Raw genomic sequence first — 27,246 nt, forward strand, 5'->3', positions numbered from 1 at the left:
AGAGGAGTACCAGACTCAAGTGTCTGCTACTTTTAGTGGGTGTGTGTCGAAGCCTTCATGCAACATTTCCATCTGATACAGTATACTGTATCATAATAAACCATGTGCCTTTCCAAACAACTCTGAATTCAAACCTTTATCGGCAAACATGGGAACTGAGTAGGTCATCAAGCACTGATGCGCACTCTCTGGCTTTTTTTGGAGAGTAGTTGAGGAAATTACAGATTCTTTCATGCTTGTCACATGGAGGTTTAACTCAGTGCCACAGTGCAGGGGTATTGAAATCGCTGTGTGCTTTCAGGCCTCTCTGAGCTTAGGGGCTTTCAGGCTGTTCACAGCGAGGGCTGGCTAGCCTGAATCCCCCAGGACAGACCTAAAGGCTTTTGTTTTGTTTTGGACAGGCATGCCAATGGTAAAGAATAAAGTTAAGCTGTTAGGCAGTGCCGTTTACTGGCTGAGGAGGCTTCCAAATTTCCCCCAGTCCTTTCTTGTGGGTCCTGGAGTGTGTGCGTGTGTGTCTACTACTACTACTCCTCCTCTCTGGACTGTGTGTGTGTATGCGCGCATGCATGCGTGCGTCTCGGGGGAAGTTTGAATGGAGCCTTCGATGCTTGGCGGACACACCCCATAAGGCCTGTGTAATGCAGTCTAGACGGACATTATTTTCAATAGGCTTACATCTTGACATTAACTAACATTCAAGTGTATAAAACAGGGCAGTTTAAGACAGTGGGGGAATATAAATGCGTGAGAAATGGATATTGGTTATCCAGGCTGGCAAACCCCCCCTATACATTCCACTCCTGTGGACTGTTTGCAACTTCACCAGCTGCCACAAATGAACCCGCGTGCCTTCACCACTGTGCCGTGTTGGTCCTACAGTACATCCTGGAACTCTTTGTCGTGTACAGTATGTATGAGTGTATATAGTTGGCCGTGTCTTCCTGTGGACTGGACTTTGTAGAGCAGAAGGGTGCCACACATGATCATGCGTGAGGGAGAACAGAGCAGAAGCCTGAGCTAAATGTCTGAGTGTGCATCGTAGATCTATTACTATACCTGCCACCATTAAGCTGTGGGGGGGGGGGGTCTAAAAATGGTATGGGGCTCATTCTAATCTGGCAACATAAATCTCCCATAGGAAGCGTGATTTAAATTGTGTCACTATGCAATTCGATATAAAGATCTTTGGGAGGCGGGGGAGATTAACGGAAGAAATTACCAAATGAGTGAGCGCAGCAGGAGAAAGGGTTTAAAAAAAAAAGGGGGGGGGGGGGGGGGAACCTGTGGAAAATGGGCGTGTTGGCAGGTATTATTACAGAAAGACCAGGGAGCTGGATTCTCTGTGCGCTATAGGTTTTCAATGGAGTAAATATGTCCAGCCACGACCAAAAGATCCACGGACATGTGTACTGAAGAAATGTAACCCATGTTGAAGATTAATAAAATGTATTACATGGCGTTTTCACATTCGCCGAAATGCTTGCTTGTGATTGGTCAATAGCGCGCGTCAGAGGTCCGTTATCACACGATAACGGACCTCTGTGGGACAATAATGGCCGCTGTGCGCAGCTGTTCGCAATCAAGCCCCACTGACACACTGCCTCAGTGCAGCTCAGCATAATGCACAGCTGCACTCAGTCATGCAATCAGACCAGAGACCACAGACCTGCCGGCTGCCGATAATAATAATCACTTTATTTGGGCTGACGGAGCCACAGAACAACTGCGTCTGCATTGGATCTAGTCTTGTCGATGAATTAGGTATATTGTTAGTAAGTTAGCCATGTAACAAGTGGGATAATGTATAGCTATACTCGGTCATCATCGCAAAATAATTTACCTTCACTGACGTTCTGTGTCGGTCAATTATTTTGCGACAATGACCTCGTAGCTATACATTATCCCTTACATATTGGCATGTGTATCTAAGCTTGTGTGCATGTGCATGTGCATGTGTATGTGCGTCTGCGTCTGCGTGTGTCTGTGCATGAGGCAGTGAAGGGGTCCTGGAGTTACAGATGGATGGAGCAAAGTTACACCTAGACGCTGATCTACAATCAGCATTAGAACTCCTCTCTAATGGTTATGTATACAAATTAGGAATAGTTCACTGATCCCAGATCTGAATTTATGTGGTAAATTCAACCTGGAGCTGGTGCTTGAGATGACGACGAGCCTCCTTGGCCCCCGGTTACAGCTGAGTGGGCCCTCTGCTGCGTGGCTCACTGTCACTGCCGCCAGGAGGTGGCGCTGTAACCAGGCTCCTCAGGTACACACAGGGGTTCCTCCTTCTCGCTGAGCCGGAGACAATGCAGAGGGCGGAGCTGGCAGGAGGGATGGGAGGAGGGCCAGGGGGTTTCAGAGAGGACATGAGGGGCTGCAGCTCCAGTTGCTGCTCCGTCAGAGCCCCATCCTCCTCATCCTTATCTGGGAACTGGAAGGTGGCGGAACCGTGGGCCACGTTGGCTCCTATGGAGCTTATACTGCCTCCAGAGCCTATACTGCCAGGCGGGGTGTAGGAGGACGGCCTGGGCCCTGCCAGCCTGGAGAGGGCGCTCACCCTGGGGTGGACGGCCTCGAACGGGGCCGGTGGGGAAGAGATGCTCTCCAGTGAGGAGATGCTCTGGTTCCAGGCCTGCTGCAGGTCTATGGGGATGATCTTGGTGGCCTCGACAGACACACATGGTGGCAGGGAGCCCATGCCCCCCTTCCATGGAAGATGCTCCTCTCCGCAGGTGGGGGAGGGAGGGGCTATCGTTGAGGGGCTCTCACACATATCCAAAGAAGCCGGAACTGTTCATGGGAGAACACAGTGTTAGTGAGTGAAATCTCTGGCTACTCTGCCCAGATGGTAAGGATAGATATGAAGTCCAATGTAGCCTGACTGTATCAAGTATTATTTAAACACTGCTTAGTTTTTCTTTACCCTCTATACTTGTTCATCGTAGGCTACTTTTATTGTAGGCTATATTGTCATTTACTGGGCACTGTTGATTTCCCCTTGATACTTCTCATTCTGACTACCTGCTAGGATGGTGACGATTCTACTGTTGCATGCGTTTGTTCATGTGCTGAATGCCTTATCAGTAAATGTACCAAATAACAGTCATATTATGTACTTTATCTACTTGGTAAATGGACTGCATCTATATAGCACTTTTATCCAAAGCGCTTTACAATTTACGTCTCTAATTCACCCATTCACTCACACATTCACACACAGACGGCGGACGCAACCATGCAAGGTGCCAACCTGCCCATCGGGAGCAATTGGGGTTAAGTGTCTCGCTCAAGGACACTTCAACACGCTGCTGGGATGAGCGGGAATCAAACCCGGGAACCTTCTGATTACCAGATGACTGTTCTACCTCCTGAACCCTTACTTTGATCCACAATTTTTCAGATGATCAAGAAACATTTGGTCTTCTAACATGTATTATATTAGGCATTACCTGATTTAGGCCGTTCTTTGGGTGTTTCTGTCTTGCGAGCCACGAAGGTGATCCCAACATCCTCCTCCTTCTCTGCTTCTGAGTGTTCTCCTTTCTCCTCGTCTGAGTCCATTGGTACCACTACAGGGTCTGGAAGACAGAACACACCATCATGTTACAAGCATCCCTACCACAGCCTCACCCTCCTGTCCTTTTGTTTACATGGCGTGTCTGCTTTATGCAATAGTATTCTAATGTAGAGTGAGGATGGGAGGGGAAGTATAAGTACAGTATAAGTCTTTATTTGTCATCAGATTAACACACATACACACACATGCAATGGGCGACCCACAGGAACACACACACACATGCACTGAGTCGCTGACAATGTTCTCTGCACCTCCCATCCCTCTCTTTCCCCCCAAGGGCAGACAAGGGCTGCGGCGAGTGCCGCGCCCGGGGACAAATCCAAATGCTCCTGTCCGTCAGTGTTAGGGATCTGTTGTGCATCTTTTTCCATTGGGTTTATCTTAGGGCAAACTCCACACAGAAAGGCCCGGGAGATACCCCACCTGGGTAACTGGCAACACAGCAACCTGGTCCCCAAGCGGGAATCGAACCCACGACCATCTAGCTGTGTTTACCACTACACCACCATGCCACATGTTGCAGGGGGCGTGGCCTGCAACATTTGATTGTGTGTTATGCCCTGGCCCTCAGCCCACTGAGCTACAGTACTAGGATGCCCAACCCTGTCACTATTTTCAACCCTGCTATAAATAGCCATACATTCTACAGTATCCTACCATTCTCTATCAGTCTACTCGTGATACTCTTTGTAAATTATAATTATATCCCTGAAACAACAGTGTTCACCCCAACCAGATCAAAAATAGAGGAAGAATTCTTGGTACCCCATAACCTTTCTAGAGCCACCATCAGGCCAAACTTGTGTGTACCTGTCACCCATACAGTCATGAAAATAATATTCAGAGATTCTCATGGATGACAAATGTGACGTTGTGGTGACCTATATTAACACTTTGCATGCCACGCCCGAGATTATTCGGGTTATTACCCCGCGGGTTGAATGCCCACTCACGAGAATATTCGTTTGTTCTCTTTTTTTTCTCGATCTGAAATCATATTTCATCAACCGAGTCTACCGTTGGAAATTCAGCTACCTCAGGCCCTCAGATGTGAAAAAAGCGCCCCCTATCGTCTCCCAGGTGGTAATTCACCCTTTTGGATTGAACTCAATGAAAATGAATGAGAAAAAAAAAACCACACTCTACATTTTACTTCTCACTCACGTAGCCGGCGTCTACCAGCTTCATGCTGGACTCTCAGAGCAGCGGGGAATATGTGTTTTACAGTATACACGGTCCATCAATAAAAGGAGCGATTTTTTTCGAATGGCAATCAGGAATTGGAATAATCCATTTGGATACCATCTGATCTCAGGTAAGGAATCTATGTTATCAGTCTAAGGATAATCAGACCCGTTTTCACGGATATATAAGCTTTTATGTGATTATGTGATATGGCTGTTTGACTATGGAAATAGGAGAAGCGATTTTCAGCACGCGCCACGAGCGTGCATGCGTACACATATACTATCGATAATCTAGCGTTTATTTGAAAACGATTCATAAATAGGCCGAAAAATGACAATGTTCTAGAATATTCCAGGAAAAGGCGATTATCAGGGAATCTCTTATTTTTTCTGTGAAACAGAGTGCTTTTCAGAATGGTAGAACACGGAAATTAACTGATAAAAAAACAATCTGCTATGACAATGTTGACTGGAAAATGAGTCTTTGATAAGCGACGGGCAGATTAGACACATAGCCATAATTTAAAACATAGATTAGGCGATATTAACGTTAACATTGAAGTGGCCTTGGGCATTCAAGGGGGTAAAAAGGAATTAAGCTTGGGCAGTGAAAGTGTTAAGAGACATTCACCAAGGTAGGTTTGTGCCTTTAAGAGTGTGGGTTTTACTGTTTAGGGTAAAGGTTAAATACCACTTCCGGTTCCGGGTTAAGTTTGTTGTTATTTGTAAATGCTATGTGCAGTGAGAAGTAAAGTACCTCAACTCGAACCACGTCTCTGGCTCGCTACTTTCTTATCGCCACAACGTAGAGATTATGAAGTCCACCATTTAAATATTTTCTTTTTTTTCCACTATTCCTCCTAGGCTGTTAACTTGATTCTCACAAAATGTGTTGTGTGGCATCGGGAAACCAATGTATTTAAATGTGTAATTTAGATAATTGATAGGTCAAATGATAATGACCACCAGATCCAATTGAATGTCAGAAAGATGCATAGTAAACAGGAAGTGATTTGTTACTTGTGAACGCATTGTCCGACAAAAATCATATTACAAATAATGTCTTACAATAGCAAGGAGGCCTGTGAAGTTTTTTGTCATTTGGCCTCATGGTGGCGCTATTCTCATAACCACTCCTCAATGGCATCCAATCATGATATGTCAAATGTGTTGTTATTTTGTAATATCCTACCATTGTGAGACTTAACGAAAGGTTAACCTTCTGTAGTGTGGTTGTGAAAGGGTTAACCCTTTGTCGTGTGGCAGTGAAATGGTTAACATTCTGTATTGTCGCAGTGAAAGGGTTAAAACGGCATTACCATTTTTCAAAAACAGAAATCCCCCCCCCCCCCATTCCTCCTAGGCTTGATTCTCACTAAACCAACTACAGACAGTCGGCAGGCCAAGCCGTTTCACCAGATTGGGGGCGTGGCCAAACCATTTGACCAGATTAGGGGGCGCGGTCAAAAGGTGTCACTGAGGATTTGGGCCGTCTCGGGGTTACACCCGCTGCCGGCCACCGACAGCATACCAGCATGTCTAGTACACACTCGGCACACACAGTACTGATAATCCCACACAATTAACATGTATTATTAAGAGCACCGAATCACAGCTACCTTTGTCTTGCCAGCTGACGTTCCGTCGAGGTTTGTCATTCAGGTCTTGTTCTTTAGCGTCTGAGCCTCTCCGCTGTTGGGCAGAGGGGGGAGGGGGGGAACACTTGTTTATGAGTAGCCATAACAGGAAGAGCGTCAAACCGTCAATTATCTTATTTCTTATGCCTTCATGACAAAAGAATGGCAAGAGGTGTTGTTCACTATAATCACGAGCGTCCTGACAAACGCGAAATGGAAAATGTCAGCAAAGCGAAGGTAACAATTTGCCCCTCTGCCTCGTGTTGTTGACGCACTTACATGTCTATTTCACAAACTTGTATGAATCGAGGGCTTTAGGAAAGTGTTGCATCAACGGTCTCGGTGGGGAGTCAGCGAGTTCAGATGGTCGGATAAGGCTGGTGCGTTCTGTCCGTTGTGAAACAGGACGGGTAGAGACAGGACGGGTAGGGACAGGACGGCTCTTTACTTAACATGGGGAGAGACATCTATCAACAAGAACCTGTGTTTCACCACGGACTCAAATGATCAATTATGACATAATTGGCTTGAGTCTGACAGGCTGAGTCGCAGTGTATGTATCAGGGGCTGAACTGTTAAAGGCCTGGAGGAGGTATGATGATAAATGCCTGAAATACCTTTTCTCCCCCATAGACACCTACTGTACCTTTACTGTTTGTTTGCCAAGTCTGGCTTCACACACGCGGATATACGGTAGTTAAAGTCTTTCGCAAATACCAAGTACTGGAGTTTTGAAGGCTGATGATTTAGTCCAATATTGACTAATTTCTGACTTCCACTCATTCCCAGACTTGAGAGCACAAAAGGTCAGATCACATTCACTTCATTCAGTTACATAACGTAGCTGTACTTAGGTTCAAATGTTAGGCCTACTCCTCCAAGAGTTCACGATCCCCTCCTCAGCCGCCAGCCACCATTTAAACGAACAGCTTAATGTACTATTTCATCTCAACCCAAAACAATCTGTAAATTCTGAGATGTCAGAGGGATGTGTTGGAATACGAAAAGCCTATTTCTTTTCTTCCCTGCCTTTTTCTGGCTGCGGTCCTTCTTGTGGCGCTTGTGCCTGGTGGACTTGAAGGTCTCCATGCGGCTCTTCATGTTCCTCTGGAAGACCTCGCGGTCCTGCCTCTCCTGGTCACCCACCTGAATGAAGTGGCGGCTGTAGTGGGACTGGTACTATGACACACGTGGAGGAGAAGAGGCATTACAGCACAGCTGCTTGATTTGAAACAGAAAACTACAACTTTTACCTTATTATTATTATTATTATCATCATTATTAGCATCATTATTATAATTATTATTATTATTAATACATTAATAATAATAATAATAATAATAATAATAATAATAATAATAATAATAATAATAATAATAATAATAATAATAATAATAATAATAATAATAATAATAACAACAACAAGAGGGAAGAGGCATTACAGCACAGCTGTTTGATTTGAAACGGGAACAAAATAGTTGACCTTATTATTATTATTATTATTATTATTATTATTATTATTATTATTATTATTATTATTATTATTATTATTATTAATAATAATAAGAGGGAATAGGCATTACTGCACAGCTGCTTGATTGCATTGACATTATCATTATTATTATTATTAATAATAATAATATCATCATCATCATCATCATCATCATCATCATCATCATCATCATTATTATTATTATTATTATTATTATTATTATTATTATTATTATTATTATTATTATTATTATTATTATTATTATTATTATTATTATTATTATTATATTAATAGTAGTAGTACCCGCCTGCGAGGCTTGTAGAGGCTCCCAGCCAGGAAGTGGTGTGTCTCGGTCTCCTCCTCCACCTTGGCTCCGGGCACGTTGTCAATCACCTGGAGGTCCAGACACACTCCACTGCCATTCTCACGCCTGCCACCAGGGGAGCACACCACACACAGTAAATATACACAAATATAGACACAAAGACATTATTATACTCCTAACTATACTGTAAATACACACATTCATACGCACCTGGTGCAATATTGGAAATGTATCTTATCTATAAAAGTGCAGTCCGTTTACCATTTACCATTGTTGAGGGATCCCTGTGTTCAGGGGCGGACCTAGCACATTTGGCGCCCTAGGCGAGATTCACCACTTTTTTTTTTTTTTGTATTTTTTTTGTTTTTTTTATGGCTTTTGCCTCTTCATAGTTCTCTAACGTTAGTCTTTCTTTCCTCAACGCTCAATTCTATAAACACTTGACCGATACCCATCAATGCACAGTGCTCTAGCATATTCTGACTGTGAACACCTAAAGCTGAGGCTCAGACCGACCGACCGTTTTAGATTTTTGGCTCATTTTCCCTTATGTTAGAATTTTTTTTATGTAAAAATAATGGTTGCCGATATAGAGGGGGTCGCCAAAACTGCACAGATAAAAAAATTAATTTTTTTTTTTTTTTTTTGGCGCCCCCCTCTGGGTGGCGCTCTAGGCGACCGCCTATATCGCCTGTAGGAAGGTACGCCCCTGCCTGTGTTTGTTCCAAGTCAATAGCTTAACCCTTTCACTACCACACTACAGAAGGTTAACCTTTCACTACCACACTACACCTTTCACTACCACACTACAGATGGTTAACCGTCTTTAGTGTGGTAGTGAAAGGGTTAACCTTCTGTAGTGTGGTTGTGAAAGGGTTAACCCTTTGTCGTGTGGCAGTGAAAGGGATAACCTTCTGTATTATCACCGTGAAAGGGTAAACCCTTTGGTAGTGTGGTAGTGAAAGGGTTAAATATCACACCTTGGGACCAACAGCCCCCACCCCTCCCTACTCTTAAGGCTGGTGTCCTCTTCTCTCCATCTCAGTGTAACCTGTTTCAAGTTTCTTTAATAGTTGTCATACAGAAGTACAGAATACTTTCATACAAAATGCTTCTTACTGTTACGCTCCAGAGACTGTGCTAGACAAGATAGTATCAAATAACATAGTATAGCATGTAATTTAGAAGTAGAAAATGAGGTCACAGTGTTCAGTATAGACATATGTACAATGTTCGATGCAGAATAGACGTAACTGAGTTACCATATAATATACAATACTATGCAGTGTACTAATGTACAATACTATATAGTGCAAAGCAGAAATGGGATGAGGTACAATTTACAGTAAGATGTACGAGTTGTAGTGCAATCCTTCATCAATAAATATAAAGTGTGGGGAGTGGGTGCTACAGTGTGTTTGTTTAAAGTGAGTGTGTGCTATAAAGTGTGTGGAGTGGGTGCTACAGTGTGTTTGTTTAAAGTGAGTGTGTGCGTGTGGATGTGTGTGCTATGTGCGTTTGATGGTTGTTGTTGTGTAGTGTTCATTGTTCGTTTAGCAGCCTGATGGCCTGGGGATAGAAGCTTCTTCTGAGTCTTTCTGTGCTCGCCTTGAGACTCCGGTATCGCTTGCCTGACCGCAGCAGTTCAAAGAGGCAGTTGTTCGGGTGACTGGAGTCTTTAATGATTATCTTAGCCTTGCCCCTGCACCGCTTGTTGTAAATGTTCTGGAGGGTGGGGAGCCCCCCTCCAATTGTGCGTTCGGCTGAACGTGTCACTCTTTGTAGTCTACTTCGGTCTTGTGCAGTGCTATTCCCAAACCAGGAGGTGATGTTGCCAGTCAGGATGCTCTCTATTGTACATGAGTAGAAGTTCTTAAGGATCTTCTGACTGACTTGGAACTTCCTTAGGCGCCTGAGGAAGTAGAGGCGTTGTCGTGCCTTCTTCACAACACTGTCAATGTGTGTGGTCCATGTCAAGTCCTCGGATATGTAGGCTCCGAGGTACTTAAAGCTGTTGACTCTCTCAACCGGTGCCCCGTCGATGCTGAGGGGGCTGTAGTCCTTGACCCCCGACCTCCTGAAGTCCACAATCATCTCCTTTGTTTTGCTGACGTTCAGGGAGAGGCTGTTTTCCTGGCACCATCCCGCCAGGACCTTGACCTCTTCCAGGTAGGCCCTCTCGTCGTTGGCAGAGATCAGGCCCACCACCACTGTGTCGTCAGCAAATTTGATGATTGTATTGCTACTCCGCTGAGCCACACAGTCGTGTGTGTACAGGGAGTAGAGGAGGGGACTCAGAACACAGCCCTGGGGGGCCCCTATGTTGAGGGTGATGGATGAGGAGGTGCAGTTGCCTGCTCTCACCACCTGGGGTCTGCCCGTCAGGAAGTCCAAGACCCACTGGCAGAGGTCATAGTTCAAGCCCAGGTCCCTGAGCTTGGCTATGAGTATGGAGGGGACTATGGTATTGAATGCCGAGCTGTAGTCGATGAATAGCATTCTCACATAGTTCCCCTTCCTCTTGTCCAGGTGTGATGCTGCTGTGTGCAGCACATGGGCTATGGCGTGGTTGGCCACGGTGGAAGCACTCCTCTTAGCCGAGCTCATTGACCTCTCTCACATGTACTTTGATCGAAGTGTTTCACTAACAAATCTATAGTGATCATGAAAATCTGGCCACTGCGTGCAAAATTGATGAATCATGTTCCAACCACTTCCCCTTACAGCTGCCACCTACAGGCTGCCACACTGTCAAAACTGACGCACGTGGTGCTAAAGTTAGTGGAGTGTGACACGTCTGCTGTGTAATGTTGGTGTGCTAGGATACGCGCTATATGTGAGGTGTCCGTGTTGACTGTTGTCACTTTATCATGCGTGTCGGTCATACTGTGAATCTTGTAAGGCGATTGTATCTGCTTTGTTACCAAGACAAAATATCTCAAATCAATTTTAATTATTTAACCGTTGATTAATAATCTGTTGATAAGTGGGCCAAAGCCACTAAGCTTGGACACATGTAGGCCTACAGTACATGAAATAAAATGCTTTCAAAAAGCATGAGCAGTGTGATGTAAATCAATGTAACACACACAGAGCTCTGTTCTTCTGTGGTCACAGCTGCTGTAATGTCTTGGCAATACCACACCACTGCCTTGGCGTGTGGCATAGAGGGACCACACATATTCCAGCAAGAAACCAAGGAGAAACATCAATTCTGTATCATAGAAAATGCTGATGTAGGGACTGTTGCTAGCTAGGTAGCTAAAGTTAGTTGCTTGCCGTTGTTACACGGCACTGATGTTAGTGTTGCCGAAGACGGGATGGTAATGGCTACAAGACATCTGCGTTACAGCAGGCTGCCTGCAATGACCATGGAAGAAGAACATTGTGGACTCCTCTGAAAATGTCAACATTACAACCACCACTCACAGGTAGTTAGTGACGTTGGTGACCTCTGGGAAGGACGTCCTGCTGGCCATGGAGGGTAAAGACAGTCTGGCAGAGGTCAACACGTTGCCACCCTGGAGGACGCACAAATGCACGCACGCACACACGCACACACGCACACACACACACACACACACACACACAGGTCAACATTCCACCAAGTCCTCATTCTAAATAAACCTTCTTATCCACTTTTCTCATATTCCCATGTCTTACCATTTGAGTTTAAGAGCCAGATGAGATGGCATTGAAACATCATTACTCAATAGGTTTCCCTTTCATCTAGAGAGAACGTGAACACCAGGTAGTACTTTCCTATGATTACCTCTTCGGGGGAGACAGAAGACGGGCCCATTCACTGATGAGAAGCAGAGTTAAGTATCATACAGGCTAAGTATGATGTTTTGTGCCAATCCCCCATTTTGTGGACAGTTTTGGTGTAACGCTGCAGCCATACAGTAATGTGGAGTACACACTGTAAGAAAAAAAGCTACAAGAAAACGGTAAATGTCTGGCATCAATGGTTGCCAAATACTTACTGTCAAATTACAGTAAAATCAAATACATTTACAGATTACAACCTTTATTTAATGGTTACAATTTTGATAAAAGGTAATTTACTGTATTTTTATGGCATTTACACTTAACCCTTTCACTGCCACGCTACCAAAACGGTTAACCCTTTCACTGCCACACGACAGCTGGTTAACCCTGACCGTCGGTAGGGTGACCAGACGTCACGCATTGCGCGTGATTGTACAGCATTCCTGTCTCCTTTCACGCGTCACGCATATTGAGACCATGTCCCACATGATTGGTTGTCATCCGCGCTAACGCCCCCCAGCCAATGTGAAAGAACCTCTATGCGTCGCGTAACGTTACTACTAGTATCTGACCGCGAGTGACACCGCATCCTGGGCATCCAGCCCAGGCGACATGACAAGTCCCAACGGCGCATTTCTGGAGACTAATGTTATGTTTTGACAACAGATGTTTGGACAAATTGCTTGTATTGCCACCCATACTTGCAAATGTTTTATTGCACTTGTGGCAACGTGCGTTGTCTTCGTTTTGTTCTCTCCGCCATGATAATAATAATAATAACAATGAGCACAGAGCTCGGTCTGAAGCGCTTGAAGCGCTTGAAACGCTGAGGACACAGACCGAGCTCTGCGCTCATTGTTATTATTATTATTATCATGGCGGAGAGAACAATGAGCGCAGAGCTCGGTCTGTGTCCTCAGCGTTTCAAGCGCTTCAGACCGAGCTCTGCGCTCATTGTTATTATTATTATTATCATGGTGGAGAGAACAATGAGCGCAGAGCTCGGTCTGTGTCCTCAGCGTTTCAAGCGCTTCAGACCGAGCTCTGCGCTCATTGTTATTATTATTATTATCATGGCGGAGAGAACAATGAGCGCAGAGCTCGGTCTGTGTCCTCAGCGTTTCAAGCGCTTCAGACCGAGCTCTGTGCTCATTGTTCTCTCCGCCATGATAATAATAATAATAACAATGAGCGCAGAGCTCGGTCTGTGTCCTCAGCGTTTCAAGCGCTTCAAGCGCTTCAGACCGAGCTCTGCGCTCATTGTTATTATTATTATTATCATGGCGGAAATATATTTGAAAGATGACAGCCCACCCCACGCCTCCTCCCTCTCCCTCCACCACCAGCCTCCCAGCCAAGCCAAGTCCCTTCACCCTAGCAGCTAGGAGGGGGGCGTACTAGCGTAGGTCAGTGGCCAATCAGAGCGCAAAACGGGAACCCGGAAACACGAACGCGTTGGTAAAAGCATAGACGCGACAGGGACAGTCCACCAAAAAAAGGGGAGGGGGCTGCACTGGGGGGGGGGGGGGTGTCCCACATTGCCCCTCACAAACATACCCTTTGTCCCACATTTGGTTTATTGGGATCTGGTCACCCTAACCGTCGGTTGTGTGATAGTAAAGGGTTAACCTTCTGTCGTGTGGCAGTGAAAGGGTTAAAGTAAAAAAACAAAAGTAATCTGTAAAATAATACAGTGAATTTCCTGTGAAAAAACATTTATTTTTTACAGTGTAGGCCTGTTGATAAGAGTAACAATTTGAAAATCCCGAACGACGGATGAAGGCAAGGAGCTCTGCGGAGCCAAACAATGTAATTTGTTTAACCTTGAAATGCAACGGGCCATTGAAATTTGACAGAATTGGAGGGAAAACAGTTTAAGGAATTCCAACTGTAAACCACCATTAATAACATGTGAGTCTTAATTTGATTTGCTCTGTGCTTACTTTGAGGGAGTTGAGTGGGTTCCTGGGGAATGGTCATAAAACATCCCTTTTTAATTTTAACATAGATTTTTCTTTTTTTGTTCTTTTAAACAATATTTCATGGTGCTTAAAAAAAATCCAAAAGTTGGTTCTCTGGGTGGGCCCTAAAAAACGGACCGTCTAAACTCCAAGCCTAGCGTTAATATTAGTACTTCGCTCTCCCTCAGGAAGCTGAGTAGCACGAAACTCAAGGCTGCAGGAAATGATATTTCTGGTGGACCCCTGTCTGCGTGCGCTCGGAGAGAGAGTCGTTTCGGTTCTATGAATTACTGCACGACCCTTGGTGATATCCCCACTGCAGTGGAACTACCTGTCATGGACTCTGCCGCGTGCCATGTTTACCTTTCCACAGCTGCTGGGCGCAGTATCCATCATGTGGAATACCAACGTGCGATAAGATGGGTTAGAATGTTCCACTGTATAGTAAATACATGTACCGTGGCTCGTCAACCGGGAGGGATAGCAAGAGGTCACGGTCTTATCTGCACCGGGAGACGCAAGATGAAGTGATGAGGAGATTTATCATGGAAGATTAGAAGAGGTGAGAGAAGCGATAAGATGGAGAGGAAAAGAAAGGAGAGGAGATGAAAGCTTATAATGAATACATCAGGGGGAAAGTAAAGAGATGAAAATGGAAAGCAAGGAGGGAGAAAGGAATCTTTGAAGCCATCTTTAGAACATGTCTTACCAACACAATGGTTTAGAATAGATGACCATCTTTAGAACATGTCTATTACCAACACAATGGTTTAGAAAGATGACCATCTTTAGAACATGTCTATTACCAACACAATGGTTTAGATGACCATCTTTAGAACATGTCTATTACCAACACAATGGTTTAGATCACCGTCTTTAGAACATGTCTTTCTTTCTTTTTCCCTCCAAAAGGTTAATTTGAGCCTTGTGAGTTTGAAAGGGGAGTATTCACTTCAGACGTGAACATTCATATTAAAAGAAAAAGGAATAAAAGTGATTTGATTTGCTACATACTTTCACATGTTGAAAGTCGATTGCTTATATTCAAAAGTTGCACAATGTTACATCGATGATATCGATGGAGAACAACTCTGTGGCTGCAGCGCCACGTGAGATACCGAGAGGAGAGACGCTTGTTCTCCCACAGTTGTAGCTGAAACATGCTGGGAGTGGAACTCACACTGACAGGCACCCACTTCACCTCAACACTGCTGTCCGTCCACACTGAACGCCCGGTGTGGAGGGGTAGGGATGAACATCCGCTTAGAGGCTACCTACGGATGTGTAGGGCCTCTGAAGTACGTCACTGGGCTATGATGTTCTGATATAATCAGAACCTAATTAATCTGCTCTGCGTTGTGTATAAATCTTACAACCCTGTGGTACTTAAAACAAAACCAGGAAATGGTTTTACCCGGCGTCAACAGAGAAATGGCGGTTGAAGAAAAAGATTTCCGAGCAGATTTGATCTGATAGAATCCGGGTTTTTATTGGGATTCAAAGCAATTTACAAATCAACGATTTGAAGATTAGTGCAATGAATTCTGCTAGAAGCAGTCACTAAGCCGAAGGTTAGCAGAATTCAGTCTAAACGTTCAATATCTAAACAGCTATAAGCATCTCTCGTTCTCATCTCTTTCTTCTTTGATGGTATTTGGAATCTGTCGTCTCAATGCGTCGACGCGGTCCTCCGGCCAGTGGGGGAAGAGAATGTAGAATGGGTGTTCCTCGCTCAGTTATTCATGGGGTTCTGCATCTCTCTATCAGAACCACGTAATTTAAAGACTAGCCTCCCCCCGCCAAACGTTACGTCATGAGGGCGGTACATGGACCGGTCAATCCACATCCAGTCACTCCACAACCAGTCACTCCACAACCAGTCACTCCACAACCAGTCAATCCACAACCAGTCACTCCACATCCAGTCACTCCACAACCAGTCGCTCCACATCCGGTCACTCCACAACCAGTCACTCCACATCCAGTCACTCCACATCCAGTCACTCCACAATCAGTCACTCCACATCCAGTCACTCCACATCCAGTCACTCCACATCCAGTCACTCCACAACCAGTCACTCCACATCCAGTCACTCCACATCCAGTCACTCCACATCCGGTCACTCCACAACCAGTCAATCCACAACCGGTCACTCCATATCCGGTTACTATACATCTGGTGACTGCACGTCCCGTTTCCAGGCTTTTTCAAGGGTTGTCTCAAACTCTCCGTTTCCACTCTCAGTTGGACAGAAGACAAAGCAAATGATGACGCTTGCATTCTACAACCATATAGCATAGTATGGTAACAGCCAAGCCAAGGTTTAAGTAGCCAGGATAGAGAGAGGGTCGCCCCACCCAGCCTTCCTCCCACCCAGCCTTCCTCCCACACATCTCAACCTTTCAGTGCACGTCAGCACCACGTCCACCCTCCATCCACCCATTAGGCATGTGATCTCTCCCTCTGGTCACTGACAGCCTGCTCTCAGCAGCCCTGTGATCTCTGCCAGACGGCTAATAGCTGAGCCGGAGAGGAACACTAACGTAGATGCACCAACGACAGGTCTCTTGCTTGTCATAGCAGATACATGTGCAGACACGTGCACATGACACACACACACACACACACACATACATACACACATACACATACACACACACACACACACACACACACACACACACACACACACACACACACACACACACACACACACACAGGTGTCACTTTACCATGTGTTGAATTAGCATGATGAATTGAAAATGGGGGACCCTGATGTAAACTAGACGAAAGTCTTTCTCTGGTCTGCATCCCCTTAACAATTGTGTGTATTGAGCCGTACTGTATTGTACCCATTCTTCAATCTGTTAATGATGTTTTCAATCAATCAATCAATCAATCAATCAATGTTGTGGTAAATAGCTGTGTTCTACTGCAAACTATCATCAACTAAACCAATCTCAGCTACTCCCTCTGAAAGTTACAGTAGCCTTGATTAACAGCGTGCTACCTCAATTTTACTCTCTGCTCATAAAGCGTCTCAGAAATGTAAGCGAGACACAAGGCCTATCCCGTTGTGGCGATATTGTCTTTAGGAATCCCCCCCACCCACCCACCACCACCTCATACAGTACAGTATCTATGTCTTGGGCATTCCAAGTCCTCGACGTAATTCATCCCCGCTTTAGCCACGAGGAATTTCATAGAGTATATGTCACCGTTAACGGCCGAGTCGCTGTGGCTTCATGGAGAAATTTTTGCTGTCTGAACACCTGTGATGTCATCTGCTTGAGACAGGGCATCTGCTAGGGTCTTTTGAAGTGGTGGAATGCGGGGATCAGATACTGACGGGTGAGGCCACAGCTTGCCGTCAACGCAGCAAACAAAGGAATGAATTATTTCCTTGTTGTCCATCAATCTCTGCTCCCCCTCTCTCTTCCATCTCTCTCTCTCTCTCTCTCTCTCTCTCTCTCTCTCTCTCTCTCTCTCTCTCTCTCTCTCTCTCTCTCTCTCTCTCTCTCTCTCTCTCTCTCTCTCTCTCTCTCTCTCTCTCTCTCTCTCTCTCTCTCTCTCTCTTCCCTTTCAGTCACTCATTCTCACTCTCCAACGTTTCCTGTTGTAAACTCCACACCTGACTGAAGAGAAGGGAGACACTAAAGACTCGGAGAGTGTCACACCTCCCAGCTTGGAGAGACACTTCCTCTTATGGAGCCGTCAATGTGCTGATGCGTTTCACAGATGAGACGCTTCCGTGGAGACTGCCACTGAACCACTGAAAAGCGTTAATGGTGTATGGTGGACTTGATACAGTGATGTATGGAGGCTGTCGAGGACGCTCAGGGACTTGACATTTGTTATACTTGCAGAGTTGTATATGGGGTAGGATTTCGTGATCTGTGTTGAGGAAGACTGCCATCTAGAGGCCATGCATGGAAATTATCCTCAGAATTGAGAGGAGTATAAAATGTAGGTTGTAAAATGATTATAGTAAAGATAATACATGTCCCTACATCCATCACTTCCCATTTACCTTCATGTCTCATACTCCCCCCTTCTTTAAAGTCTTTTGATGTGGTCTTTCTATTTCTCTTTCTATTTTAGAATGTATATCCTTGACTGTATTTTTATTCTTATTTTTGAGTGTTTATTGTGAGCGATCTGTAGTGCTGAATTTCCCATGGGATCAATAAAATACTTCTATTCTATTCTAAGTTCTATTTGATACCGCAGAGGTCGAATGGGTTCTCCAGGTACTGTGCTCACGGTACATTTACAGACACACTGTTGTCGACCGCAAGGCTGAAAAAGGCTGTAAACGCCTAACAAAATATCTCAATGATGGGAAAATATGCTGAGTTATGGTCTGAGGTATTATCATTATAGCAATAATGACATAGGACCAAAATTCCAGTATTTGTTGGTGTTTTATTTGCCCTCCCTCCCTCCCTCACTCCTTTACTCACATCCTCCCGTCCTGCATCCCACCAAGGCTAATATATTGGATGCTGAGTCAGCAGTAAACCACCCAATGGGAGGTGGGGGTACAGCACATGCTCAGATTGCCTGGGGACCAGATTGAATGGAAATGTGGGCAAATTGCACCATACTTTTTTCACAGGATATGATGCAAAATGGCGCTACTCTATCTTCCCCATTTACCCTCCTTGTGTCCCACCCTCCTCCCTCCTCCATACCTGGTCTATGACGCTGATGGCGTCCCGGATGTTGATCTTCTGGTAGGCCTCCCACAGCTCACTCTTGCGGTACACTGACTTGCGCAGCAGCAGCTTACTCAGGTACTTTTTATCAAACTGCTCCCACCTGGACAGAGGTTTTTACAGAGGGTAGATAATAGATATAAAACAGTAGATGCAACGTGTCATAATCATTTGACATTCTGGAATGGGACCATACGGCAGCCATCTTAACCAGATTTCACGAAGATCCTTGTATTTTTCTTCCAGTACACTGTGGCAGATATCACCCCCCGTCCCATGGCTACGTGGAGGAAGGGAGATACTACTGCCACAGTGCCACGGGCAATGGAGAGTTAATTAGGGAGTTGATTAGGACTGATGGAACACACCTGTGCACCACGTGATCACCCACATCCCACACACACACACACACACACATAGCTTAAAGCCCGAGGAGAGACAGAGAAAGGTTGAGTGGAGGTGAGGAAGGAGCAGATATCGTAGAAAGAGAGTGTTATACAGAGTTTGTGAGGTGAGAGGTAGTTGGAAGGAGAGGTGAAAGCGAGAAGGTGTTCATGGTACTGGACCCTGGACTGGCTAAGATACCCCCTTGTTAAACTGACCCTGGACCGGATGACAAACCCTGAGTATTGAACATTCCCTTTTTGTATGACAGCCTGAGACGTGTTTTGACCCTGGACTGTTATTCAACTACTCTATTGCCCATCGGATGTGTTCTATGTTTTGAGAGGCTGGATAAGGATTACATTTGTGCCTCCCTCCCCAGCGATATGGACCCTATGCAATTTGCATACAGGCCAATCAGGTCCACTGACGATGCGGTCTCCCAAGTACTGCACAGCACCCTCTCTCACCTAGACTGACAGAAGGGGGGCTATGTGAGACTGTTGTTCATTGACTATAGCTCAGCGTTCAACACCATAGTCCCCACCAGACTGGTGGACAAGCTGATCGAGCTGGGTCTGAGCTCCGCTCTGAGCGCCTGGATACTGGACTTTCTGAGTGAAAGGCCCCAGGCGGTCAGGGTGGGGGGTCAGACCTCCAACACCATCACCCTAAGTATCGGGTCCCCCCAGGGCTGTGTCCTGAGCCCCCTGCTGTATTCACTATACACACATGATTGTGTGGCCAAGTTCAGCTCCAACTCCATAGTGAAGTTTGCGGACGACACAGTGGTGGTGGGGCTGATCTCTGACAACGACGAGAAGGCCTACCGGGAGGAGGTCGAGGTACTGGAACGCTGGTGCCAGGACAACAGCCTGCTCCTGAACATTGGTAAAACCAAGGAGCTGATCGTGGATTTTAGGAGAACACAGGAGGGGACACACACAACACTGAGGATAAATGGGGCTACCGTGGACAGGGTGAGCAGCTTCAAGTACCTGGGGGTCCACATCTCAGAGGATCTGACATGGACAACACACATAGACTCAGTTGTAAAGAAGGCGAAGGAGCGCCTCTACCACCTGAGACAGTTAAAGAAGTTCAGAGTGTCTGGGAAGATACTCCAGTCCTTCTACTCTGGAGCTGTAGAGAGCATCTTGACTGGAAACATCACTGCCTGGTATGGAAACAGCACGGCACAGGACAAGAAGGCCCTACAGAGAGTGGTACGCTCAGCTGAGCGTACTACGGGTATTGCACTACCACCCCTGCAGGTCTTATATAACAAGAGGTGCAAATCCAGAGCCTGCAGAATAATGAAAGACCCTCACCACCCCAACAACAGCCTGTTCAAGCTGCTGCGGTCAGGCAAACGCCTGCGAACACCAGCAACTAGGACAGAGAGACTTCGGCTCAGCTTCTTCCCCCAGGCCATCAGAGTCTTGAACACTGAACTCTCCACACACAAGCACACATGAACACACACACACACTGTATACGCTCACACACTAGCAGTCACTTTAACACGAACACACACACACACACACACACACACACACACACACACACACACACACACACATGCTGCACACGCTCACACTTATGGTCACTTTACACAATGAAAGGTCACTTTAAAAAAACAAGAATGGGAGTGGTTCTTGTATAGTAAACAGATGGATAGCAAGCTAGCATAAGGACACATAGTATAACTGTAGATTATATAGTATAGCATTGTATAGTAGTGTACATAAGACCCAGTGCCTCATCCGTAGCTAACAGTGTATTGCACTATCATCGTAAATAAAAAGGATGCCGAGACACTGATTCATGCTTTTATCTCAAGCCGGCGTGACTATTGTAATGCACTGTTCACTGGTCTTCCCAAAGCAACCATTGGAAAGCTTCAGCTTATCCAAAACTCTGCAGCTCGATTACTAACTTGTACAAAGAGAAGAGAACATAGCACTCCAGTCCTAGCCACACTGCACTGGCTGCCAATAACTCACAGAATTGATTTTAAGGTCCTTTTCCTGACATATAAAGCTCTAAATGAGCAAGGCCCAAAATACATAGCAAATTCCCTAGTTAGTTATCTGCCCTCAAGAACGCTAAGGTCATCCACTACAGGTTTATTAGACACACCCAGAAACCAAAAGAGGATCGGAAGTATGGCATTTGCCAACTATGCCCCAAAACTATGGAACACACGATTTACGATTTTACACATCAGCCTCAACAGCCAATGAATTAAATACGGTCCTAAAGGCAGAGTTGCAATCAGTGATGGAATGGATAAATAATAACAAACTAGTTCTAAACATATCAAAGATAAGTAGCATCATTTTCGGTTCAAACCATACTCTAAAAACGAACCCAGTCTTGAAACTTTTGATAAGTGATGTGGTAATTAATCAAGTCCAGGAGACTAAACTCCTAGGGGTAACATTAGACAGTAAATTGTCATGGTCACACCATATAAACAATATAGTAGTGAAAATGGGAAGAGCGATTTCTGTTGTTAAAAGATGTGCTCATTTGTTACCACTAAATTCTATCAAACAGGTAATTCAAGCTCTGGTTTTGTCAAATCTTGACTATTGTCCTGCAGTATGGTCGAATGTAACGACGAATAAACTGAAAAAATTACAAATCCTTATGTACAAATGGGGACGAGGGGACATTTATGCACATGTACTGGGACTGCCCACCAGTTAAGATATTCTGGAAAGAGGTGACCCAGCAACTATCAAACCTCTTAACTTGGAATATACCTGTACACCCCTCTGTACTACTGCTGAATGATGTTTTTGAGTGGGCAGTACATCCACAGCTAAAGAGATTGGTTTTATCGGGTATCACAGTGGCTAAAAAGCTGATAGCATCACGATGGTTCCAACCGGAAAAAATTTGCCGAAAGGTCTGGATTATTACATATCTCGATTTGATCTATCAAGAAATATCTACAGCAAGAATTTTGGGTCTCAATGAATCCAAAATGACACTGTGGTTAGAAGTGGTGGAGAAAATAAAAGCTAGCATATAATGGTAATGTCTGGTTAGGAGCGAGGGAAAATGGATGGATTATCCAATGGGGGGTCCGGAAGGGGGGGGGTACGAGCTGGAGCATATGTGTGTAGGTTTTTAGATAACAGGTATTAAGGGTATATCCTATATAAGACAATTAAATAAAATGTGATTTCATTTCATTGGATGTGCACTGACAAATAATGCTTGTATATCTTATCGTGTGTTGTCATGTTTGTTTGTGTTTGTTTAAAAAATTATAAAAAAATAAAATACAAAAAATTACAAATGGTACAAAACAAAGCAGCACGTATAGCGCTTCGCTGTGAGTACAGAACTAATGTTGCAGTGATGCACAGTTGTTTAACTTGGTTACTTGTCAAACATAAATTACTCTGCTCACTCACTAGGAATATTCTTGTTACAAAGATCCCCTCAATTTTATATAACAATTTATCAATAAGTCTTGACAGACACAACCATTCCACCAGACATGCTTCTGCACGAGGTTTTACACTTCCAAAAGTGAGGTCGAATGCAATGAAGCGAACTGTCATGTTCCGTGGTATGCAGGAATGGAACTCTCTTCCCAGACATGTTAAGCAGGAGAATAGTAAATGACAATGTCGTTTCAAAATCGTGGTAAAACAACATTTTCAACCAAAGAAATTGACATTCCCTAATAGATAGTGTGTACGTAATGAAAATGTATGTGTCTGATAAAGAGATAGGTATATATGGATGAAAAGGCATGTGTCTGATAGGGATATATTATTAAAATATTGTATAATTGGCTGATATGAACATAGATAATGTATGTAAAAGCTAAATAGTATATTATGCTGTATTGTATTATGAATTAATTATGAGTAGGTATTATTGTATTGTATTATGAATTCATAAGGCGTATATATTTTTATATTGTATTATGAATTTGATTAGGGTTTTTATTGTTGTTTTAATTGTCTGTATGACATGTACATGTTGTGAGTGTATAAGGGTTTTTATTGTTGTTTTAATTGTCTGTATGACATGTAAATGTTATGAGTGTATAAGGGTTTTTATTGTTGTTTTAATTGTCTGTATGACATGTAAATGTTGTGAGTGTATAACTCTGTAACTGTATTTTATGTGTTATGGACCCCAGGAAGAATAGCCCCAGCACTGCTGTGGCTAATGGGGATCCAAATAAACGTAAACTACCAACACACATCAGGAACGCCAGCTCCATACACATTTTTAAAGGAAAATTAAAAACGTACCTATACAGTCTAGCTTACAAATAGTGTACCATGCCTTAGGGAAAGCGAGTATCTTATTGAAATGTTTTTATTATGTTTTTAATTTTAATTTAATTTTATGTATTGATCTTTTACTGAAATGTTATTTTACTGTGCTTTTACTGTGCCATACTTTTATTACTGTTTTCTTATTAATGTGATGCTTTATATATGTGTTTGTGTACAGCACTTTGAGCTACATGACATGTATGAAAGGTGCTTTATAAATAAATACTTACTTACTTACTTACTTACTTACTTACTTACTTACTTACTTACTTACTTACTTACTTACTTACTTACTTACTTACTTACTTACTTACTTACTTACTTACTTACTTACTTACTTACTTACAGGACCTAGCATGTCTTACCATGCTTTTGTAAAACTCATATATACCTGATATGTCTTTACTCTTATTACTTGTATTATTGCACAAATGTCGCATTCTCATCCTATTGGATTCTTATTATTGTATTATTGTATTATGCACAATCGTTGCAGGCAAGACCCCCCGCATTTCACTGTATACTTGTATGCCGTGACAAATAAAACTCTTGACTTGACTTGACTATTAATCAATAAATATAATTTATTTATTGAAATTGTGCTTGTGTGGAAATTGGATTAGTTTGTTTTGGTCCGTGTCGAGCCTGAACACCACCAGGCTCGTCACAACACCAATAATGTTTTTTATCCAAAGTAATGAGTGTAAGAGTTAAACATTTTTATAATTTTGATTAATAACTCATCGATTAATATGAAATAATGCTTTCAATCATTAAGATAATCTTATTAAAACATTTATAATTGTGCTTTCATATTGTAGACAATGAGTTTGCCTGAACTTAATATGTAAGAACTGTATTTGGTATTCTGAATGTCTAATATACTAAATTAAGCTATATCTTTTATGTAGAAATCCTAAATAGATTCAATATTATGGCCTATATTGGCAGCCAATTACAATCAGAAACAAAAAATCTGCATTTTGCTATGGTGCCCCTAGCTCATGGAATGAACTCCAACAGTCCTTAAAGCTTGAGATTCTCCCCTCTGATACAGAGTTCAAAACCTTGATCTCCAACCTTTGTCAATCAAGTTGTACGTGTTTTAATTGTTATTCTTACATTTAGTCTCGCCTTGTTGTCTTATTGTTATGATTTTATATGCTGTGTGATTTCATATACAATTTTGTTGTGCTTATTCCTGTATGTACACTCTACCAGGGGCGGAGCTAGGGGGTGGCTACCTGGGCTCAAGCCCCGGATGTATTCTGAAAAGCCCCGAATCTATTTTAAAAAAAATAAAAAAAAATAAAAAAAAATAAAAAAAATGATTTTTTTTTTTTTTTTTTTTTTTTTTTTACAATTCATCATTGTTACATGAAAATATGTTTGCACCAGATTTAGCAGAAGCTAATTTCCATCTGTGGTCTATCCAGCTGCTAACTGTATTTGAGTGAGTTAAATCTTGGTGTTATGGTAGACTCAGACCTAAGCTTTAAATCACAATCAACAAGTTGACAAAAACTTAATTCTTCCACCTTAGAAACATAGCTAAAGTACGGCCATTTATAAATCAAAAGGACGCTGAAAACCAGATCCATGCCTTTATCTCAAGCCAACTCGACTACTGTAATGCACTCCTTACCGGCCTCCCGAAAAAATACAATGATAACTATTTTATTGCAATGCACTATTGCATTATTTTATTCTATTTTACTAACTATTTTATTGCACTGCACTATTTTACTTTGTATCAGTGAATCATAGACGCCTGGCCATAAGAGCATTCGGAGCATCTCTGCTCTCCCACTATTGAACTTGGGGGAGCAAAGGTATGATCTTGCTCCACCACTTTTTGATTATATGAAAAATATGATATATCCCCCCCCAATATATAAATCTAACCATAACTACGTTATGGTTAACTGAGTTTTATAGTGAAAAGAGCAGCTTTATTGGTCAAGATTGAAGGCTCTATATTGCAGGAAATTGCACGTACAGGTTCATTAAATTCAAAAAAAATCTGTCGTGGAGGGGGTCGTGTCTGACCCCCTCCTACCCACCCCTTGCTTGCAAAAAAAAAAAAAAAAATTAAATTAAAAAAAAAAAAAAAAAAAGAAAAAAAAAAGGGGGGGGGGGCCCATCTGGGCTAAGCCCCGGATCTCCTACAATCCTAAATCCGCCCCTGCACTCTACGTGACTGTAAATGAGGGAAACCTCAGTTGCCTTTCGAGTTTAAATAAAGGTTTGAAATCGGGCGTCTAAGTGGCGCAGTGGGCAAGGCGCTCGCCACTAACGCAGGATATGCTGGGTTCGAGCCCAGCTCTCGGTGTTGCTTCCGGCTTGGCTGGTCGTTCATACTAATACAATTGGCAGTATTAGGGGGTGGGAAAGCCGGTGGGTGGGGATCGGATGTTGTGGACAGCAACTCCTATAGGTCGGTTGGTGCGCCTGTACAGCAGAATCAGGAAGCAACGGGGGCAGCGTGAGCCTCCCACGCGTTACTCCTCGCCGAGAGATCGCGCTGTGCAGGTGAAAAGATGCGACAGCTGCCTCCTCGAGTACCGGAGGGGACACGTGATGCAAGGTTTGGTCCACATTGCAGCCGACCAGTGGGAGGCATGGTCTAACAACGTTCGAGACAGGGGAGGGTAGAATTGGATAATACGAAATTGGGATGGGAGAAAAACAGAAAATGGGGAGAAAAAGTAGATAAAAAAATAAATAAAGGTTTGAAATCAAATTAAATATATATGGCCTAGTGTTCCCCAGATGAGAGTCTATTTTCTAATCATGTGTTAATATTCAGGTCTTAATCTTAAATGTTAATGTTATCTCTTCCACAGTAGGCGTTGCCTCTGACCAGTGTCACACAGGCCCTGGCATAATAACCAGTACAACTACAGACAACTAGCGGAAAGGGAGGAAATACCATTCTATTCCTGCTTCAGCTCCGTGTCAGTCAGCCTTCACAATACAGTTGCTACCCCGATATACAATGACTAAAAATGGAATGGAGACTATTCTGCTCTTGACCTCGCCATGATCAACTATAACTTTTTATTATTAAGCGTTCTGGGAAACACAAGCCATGCTGCTTGACACAGTGGAAATAGAAAATAGAAATGAGGTTCGCTCCTCCTTGCTGTCGTGTCATTTGATGCAATTCAATGATTATATCTAGCGCATGTGCAGTGCACATGGCTATGAAATTCATCACGGAAGGTACCCTGCCAGAGACTACTGTATGTATTATGTACAACCTACATGTGGTTAGACTGAATATATTTATACATTTTTAAGGTATTTTATTAGGTTTTGAGGGGTATATTTTTTTTATTGTATTAATTGTCTTTTATTTTACAAATGTTTTATTTTTCACTGTATTTGATCTCCCTACGTTTTCCTCCCCCCTGCGTGGTGGTGGGCACACCCTTGCTTTACCCACAGGCTCTAACAAGTGCATGTTGAATGAATGAATGAATGAAAACTTTATTTAACAGATTGCAGAATGGGTACAATACAGTACGGCTCAATACATACAATTGTTAAGGGGATGCAGACCTGAGAAAGACGTTTGTCTTGTTTCCATCAGGGTCCCCCATTTTCAATTCATATATTGTATCATGCACTCTTACTCTCATACACCTACACACATCCAGGCAGACACCCACCAGTACATTTTACTCACAGAAATCTGAAGGACCGCAATGGAAATAAGCTGTAAGCTTTCTTGCGTTTTTATCCTTTTGATAATGGTGGGCCTCTATATGTATATATGTTCATTATCAATAAAGATCTATCTATCTATCTATCTATCTATCTATCTATCTATCTATCTATCTATCTATCTATCTATCTATCTATCTATCTA

At 43.4% G+C, this 27,246-nt stretch overlaps 1 protein-coding gene across 1 annotated transcript in view; it reads right to left on the reverse strand.

The window, feature by feature from the left end:
- Positions 1-1,168: 1,168 nt before the first annotated feature.
- slc9a5 (solute carrier family 9 member A5) overlaps positions 1,169-27,246 on the reverse strand; it is a 119,090-nt gene continuing 93,012 nt past the window's right edge. Inside the window, exons 10-16 of the mRNA XM_084337251.1 lie at positions 18,652-18,778; positions 11,654-11,745; positions 8,203-8,329; positions 7,437-7,586; positions 6,390-6,462; positions 3,456-3,584; positions 1,169-2,796 (exon numbers count right to left, since the gene is read on the reverse strand). Of these exons, the coding sequence (XP_084193377.1) occupies positions 2,195-2,796; positions 3,456-3,584; positions 6,390-6,462; positions 7,437-7,586; positions 8,203-8,329; positions 11,654-11,745; positions 18,652-18,778 (1,300 nt within the window). The 3' untranslated portion in view covers positions 1,169-2,194. The remainder of the gene's footprint in view (positions 2,797-3,455; positions 3,585-6,389; positions 6,463-7,436; positions 7,587-8,202; positions 8,330-11,653; positions 11,746-18,651; positions 18,779-27,246) is intronic.

This window comes from Notolepis coatsorum (assembly GCF_963971535.1).
Source record: "Notolepis coatsorum genome assembly, chromosome: 20".
Lineage (NCBI taxonomy): Eukaryota > Metazoa > Chordata > Actinopteri > Aulopiformes > Paralepididae > Notolepis > Notolepis coatsorum.